At 36.3% G+C, this 17318-nt stretch overlaps 2 protein-coding genes across 3 annotated transcripts in view; one reads left to right on the top strand and one right to left on the bottom strand.

The window, feature by feature from the left end:
* Positions 1-5001, top strand: part of ccdc146 (coiled-coil domain containing 146) — a 21642-nt gene extending 16641 nt beyond the window's left edge. The window contains exons 16-19 of one of the 2 annotated variants that reach the window (XM_019076741.2): positions 305-442; positions 711-959; positions 1262-1463; positions 4499-5001. In XM_019076741.2, the coding sequence (XP_018932286.2) occupies positions 305-442; positions 711-959; positions 1262-1462 (588 nt within the window). In that variant the 3' untranslated portion in view covers position 1463; positions 4499-5001. Of the gene's footprint in view, positions 1-304; positions 443-710; positions 960-1261; positions 1555-4498 lie in introns of those variants that run through there. The other variant, XM_042722155.1, reaches the window with a different exon arrangement.
* Positions 2451-16419, bottom strand: LOC109074624 (gamma-secretase activating protein). Its single transcript, XM_042722158.1, is given in 32 exon segments — positions 2451-2986; positions 3086-3182; positions 3810-3914; positions 4608-4669; positions 4996-5115; positions 5787-5881; positions 5964-6034; positions 6786-6881; positions 8049-8110; positions 8942-8973; positions 9191-9249; positions 10058-10192; positions 10635-10715; positions 10798-10877; positions 10960-11029; positions 11114-11334; positions 11980-12072; positions 12214-12300; positions 12382-12459; positions 12731-12733; positions 12843-12922; positions 13039-13091; positions 13184-13240; positions 13604-13708; positions 13798-13847; positions 13985-14054; positions 14151-14239; positions 14927-14974; positions 15111-15180; positions 15366-15422; positions 15698-15759; positions 15896-16419. Coding segments are annotated over 32 exon segments (2571 nt in total). The 5' UTR covers positions 15978-16419; the 3' UTR covers positions 2451-2885.
* Positions 16420-17318: the final 899 nt, after the last annotated feature.

Below are 17318 nucleotides of genomic sequence, written 5' to 3' on the forward strand. Positions count from 1 at the left end.
GCATAAAATATGAGATGATGCTGACTTAGTTATAACTGATTTTTTAAGAGTAATAATTTCTTAATTTAATTTAAAAATAGTTTTTGCATTATTTAATTTTATATATATATTTAAATTGAATATTATATAAACATTACCATTATTTATAATTATTTCTATTCTAGACCTAGTTTGTTATCCATATATTTGTACAGCATATATATTTGTTTAATACATTTCATTGTTAGAAAAGTTGGAAAAATATGCACTCCTATAGATTAAAAATCAAAAGGAAAAGTTAATGTCACTCACTGTGTGTGTTTAGTTAGAGGTGCATTTGACAGATAAGGAGGCTCAGCTCTTGGAAATGGAGCTTGTGTATGAGCAGGTTACACGCCTTTCCCAGCGCATCCAAATCAAAGCTGAGAATGGTAAAGAAGACACGCTGCATCTGGCTAAGAAAGTAAGTTTACAGACAGATTTACTCTAACACACTGCATAGCACCATGGTTGGTTTTGCTTCAGGACTCAGAATTTACACTGGACCTCAAGTGGTAAACCACAATACAAAATACTTGGAAAATGGTCTCCAAAAAACATCAGCTGCCCACATTAATGAACCATATCCTTAACAAGCTCCTAGTTACATGACCTTATGTGTTACTGTAAACACATAAGGTCATGTAACTAGGAGCTTTAGCAAATTCATTTAGAATATGTTTGTGTTTTAGGTGAACGAGCTGCAGGCTCAGATCAGGGAGCGCACTCGTAAAATGATGGCAGTGGTAGCAGAGCTGTCCATGAGACAGGCGGAGTGTATGACCCTACAGCAGGAGATGAAAGACAAGGAACTACAGCTGGACTTGTGTCAGAGGCGTGTGGAGCAAGGCCTGCCCCCCTCAGACAACATAGAGAACGAGTGGCTGCGTTGCCTTCGAGATCAGCACAGACGCCAGGCAGACGCAGAGAAAAAATCCAGGGTAAGCTTCCAAATGCACTCAAATCTTACAGTAAACATCATTAAATATGAAATTATGGGTCACAAAGTACACATTTTCATGAGATTTGTCCTTACAGATATAGACATTTTATAAACTCCTTGATTGTGATTGATGTATTTAAATTCATTCTACCATTATAATGACTGTCATGTTTGATCAGGTCTGTGCTAATGCTCCGTTTGGAATCGTACTTTAATTGAAATATTTAGGTAAATATTTAAACCACCTATTAACATCATGTTTGTGTGATACTGAAGTATTTCTATGTTTATGTTTGTTAGCTAGCTGAGGAAGACGAGTGGAACCAGCTTCCCAATGGGGTTTACACCACGGCTGAGCTGCGACCCAATGCTTACATCCCCACTGTCGATCCTTTGCCAGTGCCCAAACACTACGGAGCCCTGGCCCCCTTTAAACCCACCGAACCTGGTGCCAACATTCGCCACATCCGCAAACCAAAATACAAACCTATTGAGATCTAGAGTGAGTCTGCAAACTCATGATGCTTACAGACACAAAAATAAAAGTCCAGATGTACTCCCATTCCTGAGGAATCTGGTCCATTTCCTCAGAACTAGTGATGCTAACATAAGACTTGTTTATCATATGGGTCCAATTTCAATGCTTAGCAGTTCTGTAAAGCTCCTTCTGGTGGCATGCTTGGAATTCAGAGAGATTCTTTAAAGATTTGCCAGAGCTGAGGGGTGGGGGAGGGGCTAGAGATGATGCTATGCCCTCTGGAGCCATGCACAGCCGAGTCATACAGGGAAATTATTTACAGAACCAAATGGGATATGTTATGGAATTGTTTTCTACTCTGAAATCACAAAGATTATGAAAGATTCATATGAAAAATCACATTCATTATTGTGCATTCTACAGCATATACATGTAAATACATATACATACATTTGCACAGGCCCCATTTGAAAATATATGGTAATATGGACTAGACACAATTTAAATTTAAAATAACAATCAAAATTAACATAATCAAAAAAATGTTTTTTTTTTTTTTTTAAATACTAATGCTCATGTCCTATTATTTTAAATGTGTAATATTTAGAATGTTAAAGGTAAACAATTTTCAGCACTTTATAATTACATTTGCAAATATATCTGGAGGCAAGTAAAATGATTCGCCTATTAATTGCATGGATAATCTTTAGCCAAATCATTTGGATGGTTTTATATTTTTGCATATCACCAACTCCTAATCTTGGCACAGCTATAGCTTATTAATCAACTTCATTAATAGTGTGGTTTTCATACACGTAGTAGCTCAAAGTGCTGTACATAAAAGTAACCAATAACCATCTAAACACAGCTGCAAAGTGAATAGTATGCCTTACAGGCTAAACAGTATAATTGCAAACATACAAAGGCAGCAATATAACATAATCTTTCAGGAAATTGCTATCGACAAGAACCATCTTATTCTGTAGAATATAAAAAACTAAGCTTGAAGAGTACAAAGAATATATGATTTTTTTATTTCTTTTTTCTGAAATATTTACAAATGTACCCATTTGACCTCAAATAACATCTGGGGGAAAGAAAATCCCTTTATGTGTCTTTTTTGTTGGTGCTCTTCCATCGAATCTGTGTGTATAGAAAAGTGCATAATATTCCCCATACGTATTGGCATCAGTACAGTCAGTATGTGTCCATCTACTAAAATGTGATATTTAAAGAGCAGACTGACAACTGGCAAATAATCTTTGGTCAAACGTATGATTTTGGGCTTCAGTTTTTACTAAGACATTGAAACTTCTGTACATTACTACAGTAACCTGAATATATCAAGCTTTGTTCTTTGGTCAGGAGGACTTTTTCCGCCTAATTTCTCGGAATGTTTTCCATGTTTCCCTTTTTACCACTTTAACGTTTGTACCAGGCTTTTTTTTACTTGACTTCAAAGCCCAGCTTGATCTGTGTCTGCTTTAAGGCCATCTCCTCCACAAACCTGACATCCACATTCTCCTGCTCTTCAGAAGGGTTCTGAGCTGAAATACAACACCCACACAATTATTACCTAACAGTAAATGACTATTTACTATCCTACAATATATTTTATGTATGACTTTATCTCTGAAACCATGTACCTTGTTCCTCCCTGTTTGAGAGAATCTTGGCGAGGTAGTTTAGGGGCAGGAAATCAGGATAGAAACATGACCTGCCATAGTCCAAGAGTGCAGAGTCCTAAAAATATCATGAGTTTAGCTGGTAAACATGGGAGCATTTGTTCTGAACTACAGTAAGAGCAAAGACCATGATTCAGTTCCTAAGAATCAAAACGCTTGATTCTTTGTTTAAAAAAGCTTGCCAGCTTTTTCATTCAGCATCTAGTCTAATAAGCTTTTTCAACCAAGTATTAGTTGCAGTTGTTTGGCAGATTTTCAAACCAGTTTAATGCTGCAGTGTTTTTCAAAAAAAAAAAAAAAAAAAAAGAAAGAAAAAAAATCCTCAAATGAAAGCATAAGCACCCTCAGTTGAATTGGTGACACTGACAAATGCTCCAATGTATTTGTGTTTGTGTTCTGAAGAGCATCAAAGGTTTCTATTTACAACGTGTTTTGTAGGTGTTGAACAAAGTAGCCAATCATAGGCAAATCAGTTGATTTCTTAAATGCAACGACTAATCAGAGGTGTTTAAGTTAGTCAGAATCCACTCTCTGCTCAAAACGTTTTTGTTCAGTGCTGACTGAGTTCTGCACTCTTGTGCATCATCTCCTGGCAAGCTTTCTAGTCTGTAGGCTATAATAAGCTATAATCCTTTCACAATTTGGTTCTGGTTCTGGAACCGGGTCTGCCCCCTGCCGTACTCACCGTGTTTTCTAAGTTTATTTCCAGCAGAGTCCTGACGTATTCTCTGGAGATGCATGCAGAAGTTATGGGGTGATCCCACTGCTGGCTAACTTTCTGCTCCATATGCTAATTACAAAAACATCATGTCAACATGAAATGGAATTCACAATCCGTAATGTGACATTTATCGGTTCGCAATGTGACATTTATGATTCAAATACAATATTCTTTAAGCAAAAATGTTGGGTGGGACACAGGGAGTTGATTGGATTAACACTGATTGGATTAATATTAATATTATCCACCATTAAAATACTGAGTTAAATATTGTCAGTTTTAGGAAAGCTGCATTACTATAATAAACTACAACTGTTTGGCTACTGGTTAATTGAATAACATCTACTTTAATGATAGATTCGGAAGACAAATTTAGATTTTTTGGAATAACTTTCAAATTTACAATAACACTAGGATCCAAAATGTTTCCAAAACGAGGAAGAGGTGAGTAATCAATAATGGATGAGTGCACTACCATGGGAAACAGCGGGACTAATGAGCAAGGGAGTAATTGGCTTGCATTTTTCTATTACACCTGCCGCACTTCCTCAGTTGGCTGCCTTGAGACTAGAAAATAAAGACTGAAGCCCAAGCACATGCCGTGAGCCAACCCACGACCACAAACATGCTCACATTCCTTTTCTTTTACACAGGATTAATTCTGACATCTACAAAAGCAGCTTCAAGCTTGAGCAAGAAGTGGGGCAGGGGTCGGACCTCATAAGACAGATTTTCAAGAGAAGAGATAAGTAGGAAACTTACCTCAGGAAGCCTTTTCAGAATACTGAACTTCAACTGCTCATTGGCATCACTGTTATCTAAATCTGTCATGAGATACATAGAAAGATTGAGAGGACAAAACATTGTTCTTAAATGAAACACTAACTCCTAAATGGCCATGTTTCTTTAATAATGTGGATAATTAATGTGGTCTGGTATTTATACAAAGACACTGTTTGATTAAAATCTAATTCATTTTATGCAGGTCAGGGATACCTTTTTTGTCTATTGGAGACCTTAATGCAGTGACCAAGAATATGCTGTAGGACAGCACAGGAGTTCAAAGTTGACCGGTAAAGTCTAAGTACTTTATGTATGTAAATGGACAGTTTTCAGAACAGGGTATATTAAAATGTGTTTAAATTAGTACCTGTCATAAGTCGTGAAACAAATGGTTCTGTGAGCTGAAGAAGGCCATGGTCCACATACTGGAGAAAAGTGTGCTGTGGGAGACATCGGACTCCAAGCACACTTAACAGTGTGGAATAACCTACAAGTGTACACATAATAAACCACTTAAGCGATTTAACCTGTTTTGTGATGGATAGAGTGGACAGAACTGAAGCACTGGTTCAAATGACTCCACCGCTAATCGTCTTCCAGGCAGACCTGAGCCCAGGCCAAAGCATTTGTGTCAAAGGGTGGATCCACCCAGATAGATCTGGCACACTTCAGATTTCAGAAACAGCTTTTTTCTCTCACTGAGTTATAGAAAATCGGACACACCCAATCACTAAATAACATGGGATTCATTCGGAGTTTGGAGAGATGCTCATTTGATTAATCTTTTGAGGGTTCAAATGTATTTGGTCAGCCATGGGAGAAATAAAGATTCAGTTTTTCCCTTTGGCAACATTAATCAAACTCTAAAAATACAGCAGCTCCCTTTTTTTTATTATATCAAGAACATTAACTCTAAGCTCTAGCGAACTGCCTCCCTAGATAGTAGAAACATGCTCCCAACAAGAACTGTTTTACTAAAGTATAGTATGTTGAGTTGAGTCTTTTCATGCAAGGAGAAATATCAGTGCAAGTTGCTGTCCATGTGGGGCATTCCAAACAGTCACTTAATAGGCATGTAGTTGACAAACAGGCAGCTCACTAGGATTTGGAACTGTTTTCTAAGTGTTCTCAGATTGTCTCAGTCAGGCGTCTTCTTACCTGGAGGGAGGGGGAGACAGAGCCCTTTAGTTGCTTCCAGAATGCGAAACATCACATGAAACATCGCCCACTCTTCTGAACTACCCTGCTGCGTACTAAAACAGAAAATTAAAGACTTTCAATTCAAGAAATCAAGCACCCCCAAAGAGGAACTAAAATATGGACAGGTGCACATACATGCAAAGCACCCAGGGGCCCAACTTCAGCTTCTGCCACATCAACTCCAACACGTGCCAGACCAGTTCCAGCTGAACAGAGAACACAGTCGTATGTTACAAAAATACATATAGCAGATTCAACTACTAGAAACTACTATGAATCTGTCAAGATGTTCAGTGGAAATAAACTCACTGTCCTCAACTGAAAACTATCAGAGAGTGTACTGGACTGTCTGACTCACTCTCCCTTCCTGTTTTTAATGAGTGCACAAATGCACGCGCACCACCCCTGCTCACTTTAGTTTCACTTCAGCAAGCAACACCTGGCAGATAATGCATGGGTTCTCACATCCTCATGCTCACCCTGAAAACAGGACAAACCAGTAAACGTCTGCTTCCCCTTTGGTCTCCCAAATGGGATTTGATTCGGTGAAAACATATTTAGTGCATATCTTGAACTTTTTTCCTTTACGCAATAGGAGAGTAGAACATTATGAGGTTTGTTCCAATCTTCCAAGCAGGAGGGAGATAACTGTGTTTTGGCATAAAGTCAAGAGTATATCACTCTTGGACCAAGCGCACACCACAAGATAGAAGGTCGTCGCCCTGTGGATATTTAAAGACTCATTTTGGTCCATGATTTATAACCTAATCACTAAATAGTTTTATCAGCTGATCTAGTGGCAGACTTAAAACACGTAAAATTATCAAAAAAGGGTGCAGCTCTGATTAAGGTGCAGCTTTGTTTTGTGTCGACAGAGGAGATTTGTCCCACAGCTGCCAATTGCTAACACGTGTGCTGCAACTGATTTCATAATGATGCAAAAGCACAAACACATACCAGCTTCGCAGCATAATTCACCACCAACAAATCAATCTTTTTCTTCCCAAGTCGCGATAAATGTCTGTTTAAGTGCTCTCTGAGTTTGTCCACCATCTGAAAAAGAAAAACATATGTATGTATATATGCACTTCACACATAAGGATGCTTTTAAAATGGTAATGTACAGTCTGTAGGTCATTTTAAAAAAAAATAAAAAAATTGGTAGACTGTACACTACTGTTTTAATTCTATATGTAAATAATATATATATATATATATATATATATATATATATATACATAAATATATAAAACAAATGGTAGTATATATATATGCTAAAAGTGTATACATATACAGTATGCTATGTACCTCTATGACCCTGGACCCAGTTTTATACATCATCTGAAAGCTGAATAAATAAGCTTTCCATTGATGTATGGTTTATTTGGATTGGACAATATTTGACCGAGATACAACTATTTGAAAATCTGTAATCTGATGGTGCAAAAAAAATCAAAATACTGAGAAAATCGCCTTTGAAGTTGTCCAAATGAATTCTTAACAATGCATATTACTAATCAAAAATTAAGTTTTGATATATTTATGGTAGGAAATTTACAAAATATCTTCATGGAACATGATCTTTACTTAATATCCTAATGATTTTTGGCATAAAAGAAAAATTTTGGCTATTGCTACAAATATACCCCAGCGACTTAAGACTGGTTTTGTGGTCCAGGGTCACATATATATTTGAAATACAAAAAACCACCAAGCGATCCAAAAGACATGAATATAAATACAACTATCAAGGAAACTGGTTGCTTGGATTATGCTCAGTTTAGCAGTCATACAAGGAAATTTGCCTGCGGAACAATTCCAGAGAGCTGTACAATAAATTATAAATATATAATTTTATAATTAAATGACATTAAATCCTTAATGGATTCATCCAAATGGATGATTTCAACAATGACTCACTTTTTATTTGGTCTCACATTTGATCCTTTTTAGATTTATAGTGGGTGGTCCGTATAAGAATAATAAATCTTAAGGACTACTGCAGTCACAAGAACATTTTAAGGCAAGTCTTCTGTTTGTTATTAAGACCTTTATCCTTGCTGTCATTGTCAAGGTTTGTATAATGGTCTAGAATTGTCTCCACTTGTCCCCTATTCACTCGGATATCAGCTGCTTTGATGGCATGTCTGCTTTATTTTGTTTGGAGAGTTACTGCTGACCACTGCTGGATGATGGACAACTGAACGGTCCACTACTCACCAGGCCCACCAGCACCCTCTGCTGTTGGTCTTCCTCTTGAAACAGTGGAACTACACGCTTATCTGGAAGGACAGAGAGAACGTAAGAAAGAAAGTGAGTGTTTAAGGTTGTTTACACAAACCTGTCATCAATTACACACCCAATGATGTTACAAACCCATGGAACCCAAAAGCCCTGCCCTCATCCATAGCTCTCGAATTTTATTCTGACTAGAGTACATTCTGACTTTTGTTTGGTCACTATGTGAATCTGTTGCATGGAAAAGAGCAGCATTAGCATTCTGCAAAATAGCTTCTTTTGTGCTTTACAGAAGAAAGCCATACAACATGAGCAACATGAGTAAATGATGGCAGAGTTTTCATTTTGGCTTAACTATACCAATCCAGTCCTGTCAGTAAAAAAACGTAATAACCTTAATAATTTTACAAATTTCTATATCCTTTGTAGGAACTGAAAAAAACAACAACTTTTTGGTGAACGACAAGCTACAAATGAAAAAAAAAAAAAATGTGTCCAGCACTGAATGTTATTCTGACTAACACAGGATAACACGTTTTGTCTTATATATGTGTGTGTGTGTGTGTGTGTGTGTGTGTGTGTGTGTGTGTGTGCGCGTGCTTTGTGAGTGGGAAGGATGTACTGTAATCACTCTTATATAACAGTATGGAATTCCTCCGCCCATTTCCCTCTTATCTAAAGGGGTGCTTGATTAACTACACATAAACCTAGAGACTGATTACATCCAAGCCAGAGAATGTGACCCTGAAACTTAAACTCCAGTCGCAGGGACTTTCCATGAAAGTTTGAAATATTTCCAGGATTTGATCAGGGATAAATAATCTCACAAGTGTGCTTTCGTTGACAGGACTGGCCATTTAAACAGTTTCTCTTACCCAAACGCCAAGTATCCACCATGGACAGAACTCTGCATGTAAGAAACAAACAGGAAAAGAGACATTTGAATTACATCAAGCTGCATTGCAAAACAGCAAAAGTAAATATGTTCTTGTTTGAAAGAGGTTCAACTTATTTATATAAGAGTTAGTTTGCTTTTGCATGAAACAGCACTCTGTTTTGTTTTGTAACAACTCTTTCTTGCACACTCAAGTCTCCATGCTTGGCACATGCCAAACTCCACCCACTTTTTTGTGTTCTCCTCAATTTGGCGATGATAGCGGGGAGATTTCTTCTTCTCTGAGTTCTGCAGCAATAACAGCAAAAATTGATCTTTTTAAACAGAAAGTTGTAGCATGATCCTACTGTAGGTGTAATTATCAATAATTTATATTTATAACAATATAAATATATAACATATACCGCATATAGTATACATTTATAAAATGTATAAATATATATTTATAACCCTTATAACTAAGGCTGTCAATAAAATAAAATATAATTTTTTATTACAACATAAAATATATATTTTTAAATTATTTTAAAAAAATAATACAAAAATTTTGTTGTTACATGTGAAGCCAGTTCCTTTTTAAGAAAAAAAAAAGTCTAAATAATGTGTAATTATTGAGTTCTGCAATATGTTTGAATTTTATATTTCTTAAAAAATCATACAAATGTGCTGTTATTCAATAAAAAACATCTTTCCCAATATGGCCATAAAGATGTTATTCCCGCAAGCCTGCAGTCTTCAGCTGGTGTTCACATTTTCTATGAATTACTATATTTTTTGAGCTTACCCGATGATTTAATTTCACCATAAAAAAAAGAATGCAAATGACTTTTGTTAAACATCACATCTGGGTTTGCTTAAGAAATAAATTGTCCGTAAAGAATGTCTTTGTCTCTTTACTGAGAAATGTGTGCTCCTCTAGGGACTTTTGTGAATGTGTGTGTGAAATGGACACTTGAGCTTAGGCTCCAATCAGTTTCTACAAATCCCACAACTTTTTGACCAAATTAAATAAACATTTTAACAAATTTGATTAACTTTTAATACAGATTCTGGGTCACTTCAGTCCTGGTGAGTAATGTGTGGTCCTAGCGCTCACCATAGCAGCCTGAAATCTGTCCCAGTCCTCTTTAAGCAGACTGGACCTGAAGCGTGGACTCGGTACTGCCTCAAAATACCTCATCCTGTCCAAGACATGCTGGAGCTCCTCCCAATAACCCTACAACCCTTCAGGCTTTTAAACAAAAAAACCAAAGTAATACAATCAATCACAAAATAAAAAAAAAACAATTATAAACAACACCTAACACCTCTCCCAAGCATTTTTAATGAATCAGTCTATGTACTCTGATCTGCCACTGTTTCTTCTGCCTCCTAGTGTTTAGAAAGTGCACTGCTTTTTGCTCATTTGTCAGCCCATTTAATGTCTGTGACGTGACGTACAGAACATGAATTGTGTACAATATGCTCAGTAACATGTATTAAGAAAGTAAATCGGATCAATTTTTGTTTCAAAGTCGACTTGAAATAGTGATCATAATCTTAACAGCTTAATTAAATGCATAAACATCTGTTTGAAATACTCTTAAACTCTCTAAAAAAATGTCCTGCTGTTTATCATGGAAAGATTATTTCATATAATACAATAATGCATATAGAATTTGGATCTGTCTTACCTTCCCTTTAATTATTGGCTGACAGAGCAGTTCAGGAGTGCATTTCACCCCAGGGATTGCTGTCAGAGCCACAGGAAGCTCCTAAAAAAAAGACACAAGACTTTCATTCAAGCTCATATAAAAAAGAAACATAAGTCATGTAGAGAAATAGTACTCAGTGTACCTTTTTCTCGAAAACACAGGAGTACGGCAACAACTTATCTAGGCTCACAGACTGCTGGTAGCTTATTCTGTACAGGGTCGCTGAAATGAGAGTTATGCACTTGTTTTTAATACTCATCTTGCATGCAAAACTGACATAGGTCACATGAATAGAAGCACACACCTAGAATAAATTCCTGAATCTGATCAAAAGCATCAAAGCTCATGACATTCTCACTGATCCAGTTTATAATCTGGAACAAGAGAGAAATAAGAATTAGCTACACATTAGAGTGGATATTCAGCACACAAAACAAATCTCTCTCTCTCTCGCTCACCTTGAGCTCTATCACAGGATTTGGCTGAAGGTAGACCAGCATGCAGTGCAGAGCAGCAAGCCGCTGGGCCTCTGGCCTGTCTGAACTGAGAAGCTCAAGCAGGAAGTCCGGATTGAGCTCCATGGTGTACATCCTGCCGGCATGGACATCAAGCAGCCTGCTTCCAGACACACTCACAACTTCTCTGCCTGAACCCAGGTCTTCAATGTGACCATCTGCCCCTGTGAGAAGGTAATACACACAGAAAACTCATAAACACACAATGGATCGGCACTGCAGAATTGGTTTAAGTAATTGTTTAAAGAACATTTCAAATTACAGTTCAAATCATCCTAAATATATGTTAAAATAAATGCTGTCAATGATTAATCGCGATTAATCGCATCCAAAATAAAAGTTTTTGTTTACATAATATATGCATGAATGTATATATTTACATAATACATGCATACATGTATATATTTAAGAAAAATATGTTATGTTTATATATTAAATATATTTATCTGTAATATAAATAATATAAATATACATGTAAATATTTAAAAAATGTGCGTGTATTTATATATACACAATAAATATACACAGTACACACACATATATTATGTAAACAAAACTTTTATTTTAGATGCGATTAATCTCGATTAATCTTTGACAGTGCTAGTTAAAATATATGCAAAGTCTAACATTCATAACACAAAATAATAAAAATATCAGACAATAATAAATATCAAATAAATGAAACATACAAACACACAAAATGAAATAAAATAAAAAAAAACAGGAAAAACTCACCCAAGCTTCTGAAGAGAGAGACAAAAAAATATAAAATAATAATAATAATATATAAATAAAATATTAGGCTGTACCTGACAGGAAAAGACTGTAGCAGAGCAGGTCTTGTTGTCTGCAGTTGATGAGGTGCAGGAAATGATCAGCCAGGTACACCACTATATAATAATCTGAAATGAATAAAACATATAACAAGATAACCTATGACACTATTTCAGATGAATGGCTTTCCATGTACTGTATGAGAGAGGATTAAAGACAGGGTTAGATGAATTTCTGTGGGCTGAGTGAGAGATGTTGGCTGTACTAACCCATATGAATGAAGACAGGATGGACGGTTGGCAAATTAGCAGGTGCAGAGCCTTTCTCTAGAGACACAGTGAACGTCTTACTGCAACCTATCAGAGAGAGTCTATTTAATCCTCTATGTAATGATCTTTGTGAAAATGTTTATATCACTGCTGCATAATGTTTTGTACCTCTGTGCACAAATGCAATAGTGTAGGTGGCGTCCTTATGCCAGTGAACTGGATGGCTGTAGCACACACACATGGTTCCTGTTCATGACACCCAGAGATTCAGAACAGCAGCTTACATCAGTTCAACTCAAATGAATTACATACAAACACAAAATCAAAGCCAAATTAGCTGAAATGCAGATCAGCAGAAATCATATAGGCGATTTACAGCATATAGTACCTTTTGGCAATTTGGCAATATATATTTTTTTTGCGATTATAAGCCAGCTTTTAAACGATCAACATGTGAAGCATGTTGATTCTGATTAAGTCAAAACATACGAAAAAGCATGAGAAAATAAAAACTTACTCTCTATCCCATGATAAGTTAGAAAAGTGAAAAAACACAGGTAAATGTGAGCAGATGTTTCAGTATTTCACAGTATGATTTCATGCTGAAGACCACATGCTAAATAACTTACCTGTTGGGCTGGTGAACACCTCTAACCTGAGACCCTCGTCCTTCATGTTCTGATAGTGATCGTATCCAAAATTAACAAACCTGTAAAACCCCAGACACCGCTTTATTCTTTTTACACAGGCTTTTTACAATCATGATTATATGAACTGCTTTGCATGTCTTTAACTGCAAAACGTCGAATGAATTAAGTCACTGACCTCACAGAAGAAGTGACAGAAGAAACAATGGGCATCTCCAGTGGAAGCTCAAACTGTTGCACATAAAAGCATTCGTTTTGAATTCATCAGTTCCTCTAAATATTATTATAATAAGGCGGTTTAGATGCGACACAAAGATGTTTACCACAGTCTCAAAGTTGCGATCGGGGTAAAACTGCACACACTTCAGTGCATGTTTCTCCTATAGGACAGAAAAAATAACCATACTGGAAATATGTACATGCATCTTCAAAACTCATAGAAGAAAAAAACAAACAGTGAAAGGCAATCAAAAAATACTTTAGAATGATTAAAAAGCCTGTATTATCAAATGGCTCCATCTAAGAAATCTACCTTTTTTTTTTATTTCTTGGATGTAGCCATTTGATAATAAAGGCTTTTTAATTCACAAGAGTGCCATGCTCATTCTGAAGTAGTTTTTGATGGATTGTGATAAACCCTAGACCAAAGAGCACCTTGACCTTACAGCACCAGGCCCCCAAGACACACTCTCTACTATTGGACTTTGTTTGAACAGTGAAAGTCAATTGAAAGAGATTCTGACCCGTGCAGTGATGTAGAAGAGTCTCTGAGTATCCGAGTCCCACTGGACCCAGCTGAAGTCCTCTGCAACTCTCTCTCTGCTCAGACGCTCAGGATTCTGCATCACCTGTTTGAACAAGAACGTGTGTTTTTACCATTCGTATGAGCATCATTAGATTTGTATAAATCATAAAAAATATCAAGAGCAGCCCTTACCACTCTGTAGCCCTCCTGCCTCGTCAGAGTAATGTGGTACTGGTCAACATCTGTAGCAACAAAATAACCATTCATGATAAATTACAATAAATATATTCAAAATAGTAGTAGCTTTTACAAAATATGGTAAAGTGCAATGCAAAAAAAACATATTTGATAGTTTCTGAAACATTTCCACAAAACATACAGCCATCCTCTGCCGCCAACAGCAAATGACTCTCCAGTACGGTGGGCCGACATGTCTTAGGATAAAGAAACTAGAAAGGGGGTCATGGGAAATAAAAGACCATTTCAACGTGATTTCAATGTGTTTTTCATCACCAGCTTCACATACAGTAACTGCTGTTTACTACCTGCACTTTGACTTTGCAGTCCACCGCCTTCAGGACCTTTGTGTTGTTGATTGGGTGTATCTCAATGAGAAGAGTTAAACATTTTGACACTAAAGCAGAAAGAAAACAGAATTATGTCAGGAGTTAAAAAATAACCTGAACAGCGTGACTGCAAACCTCTGCTAAGCTCTTTTATATACATTTAGATTCTCTGTTTTGTGAATGCACTTTTATTTCCAGTTTTATTATGATGCGAGCAAACTAGTATACATTTCACGCCTCTTGAATTTAAAACAGAAACTAATCAAACAATCGTTAGGCTTACAGTTAAACTTTTTGTACATGTATTTGGTGAAAGAATTAAGACACAAAGGAGAAATGTGCATTACATTTTTATTTTATTATTTATTTGATCAACTCTATTTTGATGTTACCACAGCACCCCATAAGAGAAGTGAAAGCATATTGGTATAAAACTGCAAAAAAGCTTCTTCCTCCTCAAATGGTCTAACCATAAAAATATTTCAGAAACAGGAACTTGTGACAATCATGCCATAAAGGCAAATAAAACTGTTAAACTGTAACTTAAAACTGAAAATGATAACAACTGATATAGTGGAGTTAAGTCAAATTTATTCAACTGTCCATTTCTCCAACATTTCTCAACGTCTAAATACATTCTAGTTCGCACACATCTATTTTTAGTCAATGCTAGCGAAACGCTTGCATTGTTGAGCTTTGCAGTGAATAACAATTAAAGCACTAAGTAATATATTGTTATGAATTATGTCCTGTACCTGGTTTAAAGCGGCCTTCTCCCTGTGTGGACTGAGATAGACTGACCGCTAGCACAGAAAAAGCTCACATTAGTAATCACCTTCTCAAACCCAAAAGGTGATAATAATGAACTGAATTAAGCACTAGCAATACAATAATGCCTTCATGCTTAAAATAAACTACTATACCGGCCAGCAGTCTCACCTAGGAGTGTTTCTTCTTTATTTAAAGAGCAGCTGCTGACACACTCTTGCTTTTCAAAAGTGTAGAGCAGCTGTGAACACAAGAGGCATGTGACTTAACTTCCATTAAGACTGGAAGTGATGCATAATTCTCATTTATTTTATAAAAAACAATCCAAGTTGTCATGTTTTACTGTATATTTATATTCATTTTATAATAATGCATATACGACTGGAATTACATATCCACAGGCACAATGTTCATCCCATTTTGTACCTTATTTTCTGTGCTGTGAGGATCGTACTTCCCAATTCTTGTAGTTCCTGTTGCTCCCTAAACATATGGATAAGGAAATCAGTAAGTAAAAATAATAATAATAATAATTATAAAGAGCAAAAAAGGATAACAGGAAGTGAACACAGTGACATCCATTCAGTTTGCATGTAAGTCATTTACTATAGTGTCTATTGTATGTAGAGTATGGCACGTAGCGCTCGTTTGACAGGCGACAGATTGTCCCCGCGCGCGTCATTTGCACTGCTATGAATGGAACGTCGCGCGCATGACTTTTCAAATAAAGTGACACATGAAACCAAAGCCAAACTCACTCTCCAAGAGTACACGACCCCTCCATCTCTCTCCACACTCAGAATGCGAGGCTCGAGAACACCTGCACACATTTTAAACAAGTACATTAACTTGTGTGAATGTGTATACATTTATATAAATAATAAAAGCAAAACTACTACTACTAATAATAATAATGTAATTATAATATATTTAGCAAGTGCATTAAGTCTGCTTACCTATATTCGCTCTTTCCTCCTTTGCCAAAATGCTTGACACAACATCTTTCTGAGTATCGAAAATGGGGTTTAATCTCAACATGTGTGTTATTTGTCCTGCACAGATTTAGCAGAAACCAAGTCCACTAGACCTGAGATTGAGGAAATGACCTGATTTCACGTCTCAGCAGAATCATTTAATGGCACGCACTTTCTAGCTAAACACACTAGATTTGGAGATATTGCACATTAAATCTTACAAGTCGCTCCAGTTTATCGACGTGCTGAACCTAGTTCGCTGAACATCTTCAGAAATCTAGTAAGTTACTACTAGAACGAATCGTTCGTCTGAACCGGTTCTTTAAAAAGAATCGGTCGATCTGCATCGAACACCACGAGCAAGAAATGATCTCGGTGACTGATCCTGTGCCCTAAAAAACATCACGATCGAGGACAATCGACTCGAAATGAAACGAAAGTCCGTCAATCTGCCGATCCCGACATCACTTGCGGTGTTTACAAAAGATCTGCCACATGAGCACGAAGGCGGATCCAAAACACAGCTGAGCCAATCAGAATCACACTCTTTTGGTCTACTGAATGAAGTGTAAATGTATGCGGAATTGTTTATATAATTTTTAAATTGCATTTATTATATATTATAATTGTATATTCATCATTTTGAAAAATAAATCGATCTATATATACATATTTACATGATTAAGTATAACATATATTAAAATAAATCACTTAGTTAAACGTTTTCAAAGAGCATGACGTTTTTGTTTTAAAAGTGGCATTGAGTAAACTACTGAGGAAGTCAATTTTCTCAAACTCCTAAACTGAATGTGCTGATCAGTACTTGTTAAATTGTAGTTATAAAACCCACCCCTAGAGAGGGTGCTTGACTTCAAATTGATTTCAATAAACTGGGTCCATCCTCAGCCAATTGCAGCTGTGAAAACTTTCCATATTTTTAACATTTATTGCTTGCTTTTGCATTTTTTTACACCCAGTAAACATTTAACAAAGCAACAAAAGTGAACATATTAAGTTAAAGAAAAACCCAGCACCAATCTTTTACACATAAGCTACAGCATTTGCTCTCTTTCCAGCCTTTCTATCTGGCCAGTACTTGTAGTCATGCACAACAGCAGGTGTCCAGTCACTTAATATCTTCAACTAACAACCAAGAAATAATTAACATTACTGGCTGTGATGTCTCATACTCCATATACAATAATGCCAAAACTTTAACAGCCATACACTGGAAGTTCACTTACCAATTTGTGTTCTCCATCATGTATTTGTTATGTGGTTAAAGCTTTGATCATCTTAAGTTAATTTTGCAGATAATATGTTACAATGTTCTTGTAATTCAGCTGATTATTTTCATCCTTTTAAACCCTGTAGATTTCCAAAACTCTATTACATAAAGGAGGGC

Source organism: Cyprinus carpio, chromosome B4 (assembly GCF_018340385.1).
Source record: "Cyprinus carpio isolate SPL01 chromosome B4, ASM1834038v1, whole genome shotgun sequence".
In the NCBI taxonomy this organism is placed as follows: domain Eukaryota; kingdom Metazoa; phylum Chordata; class Actinopteri; order Cypriniformes; family Cyprinidae; genus Cyprinus; species Cyprinus carpio.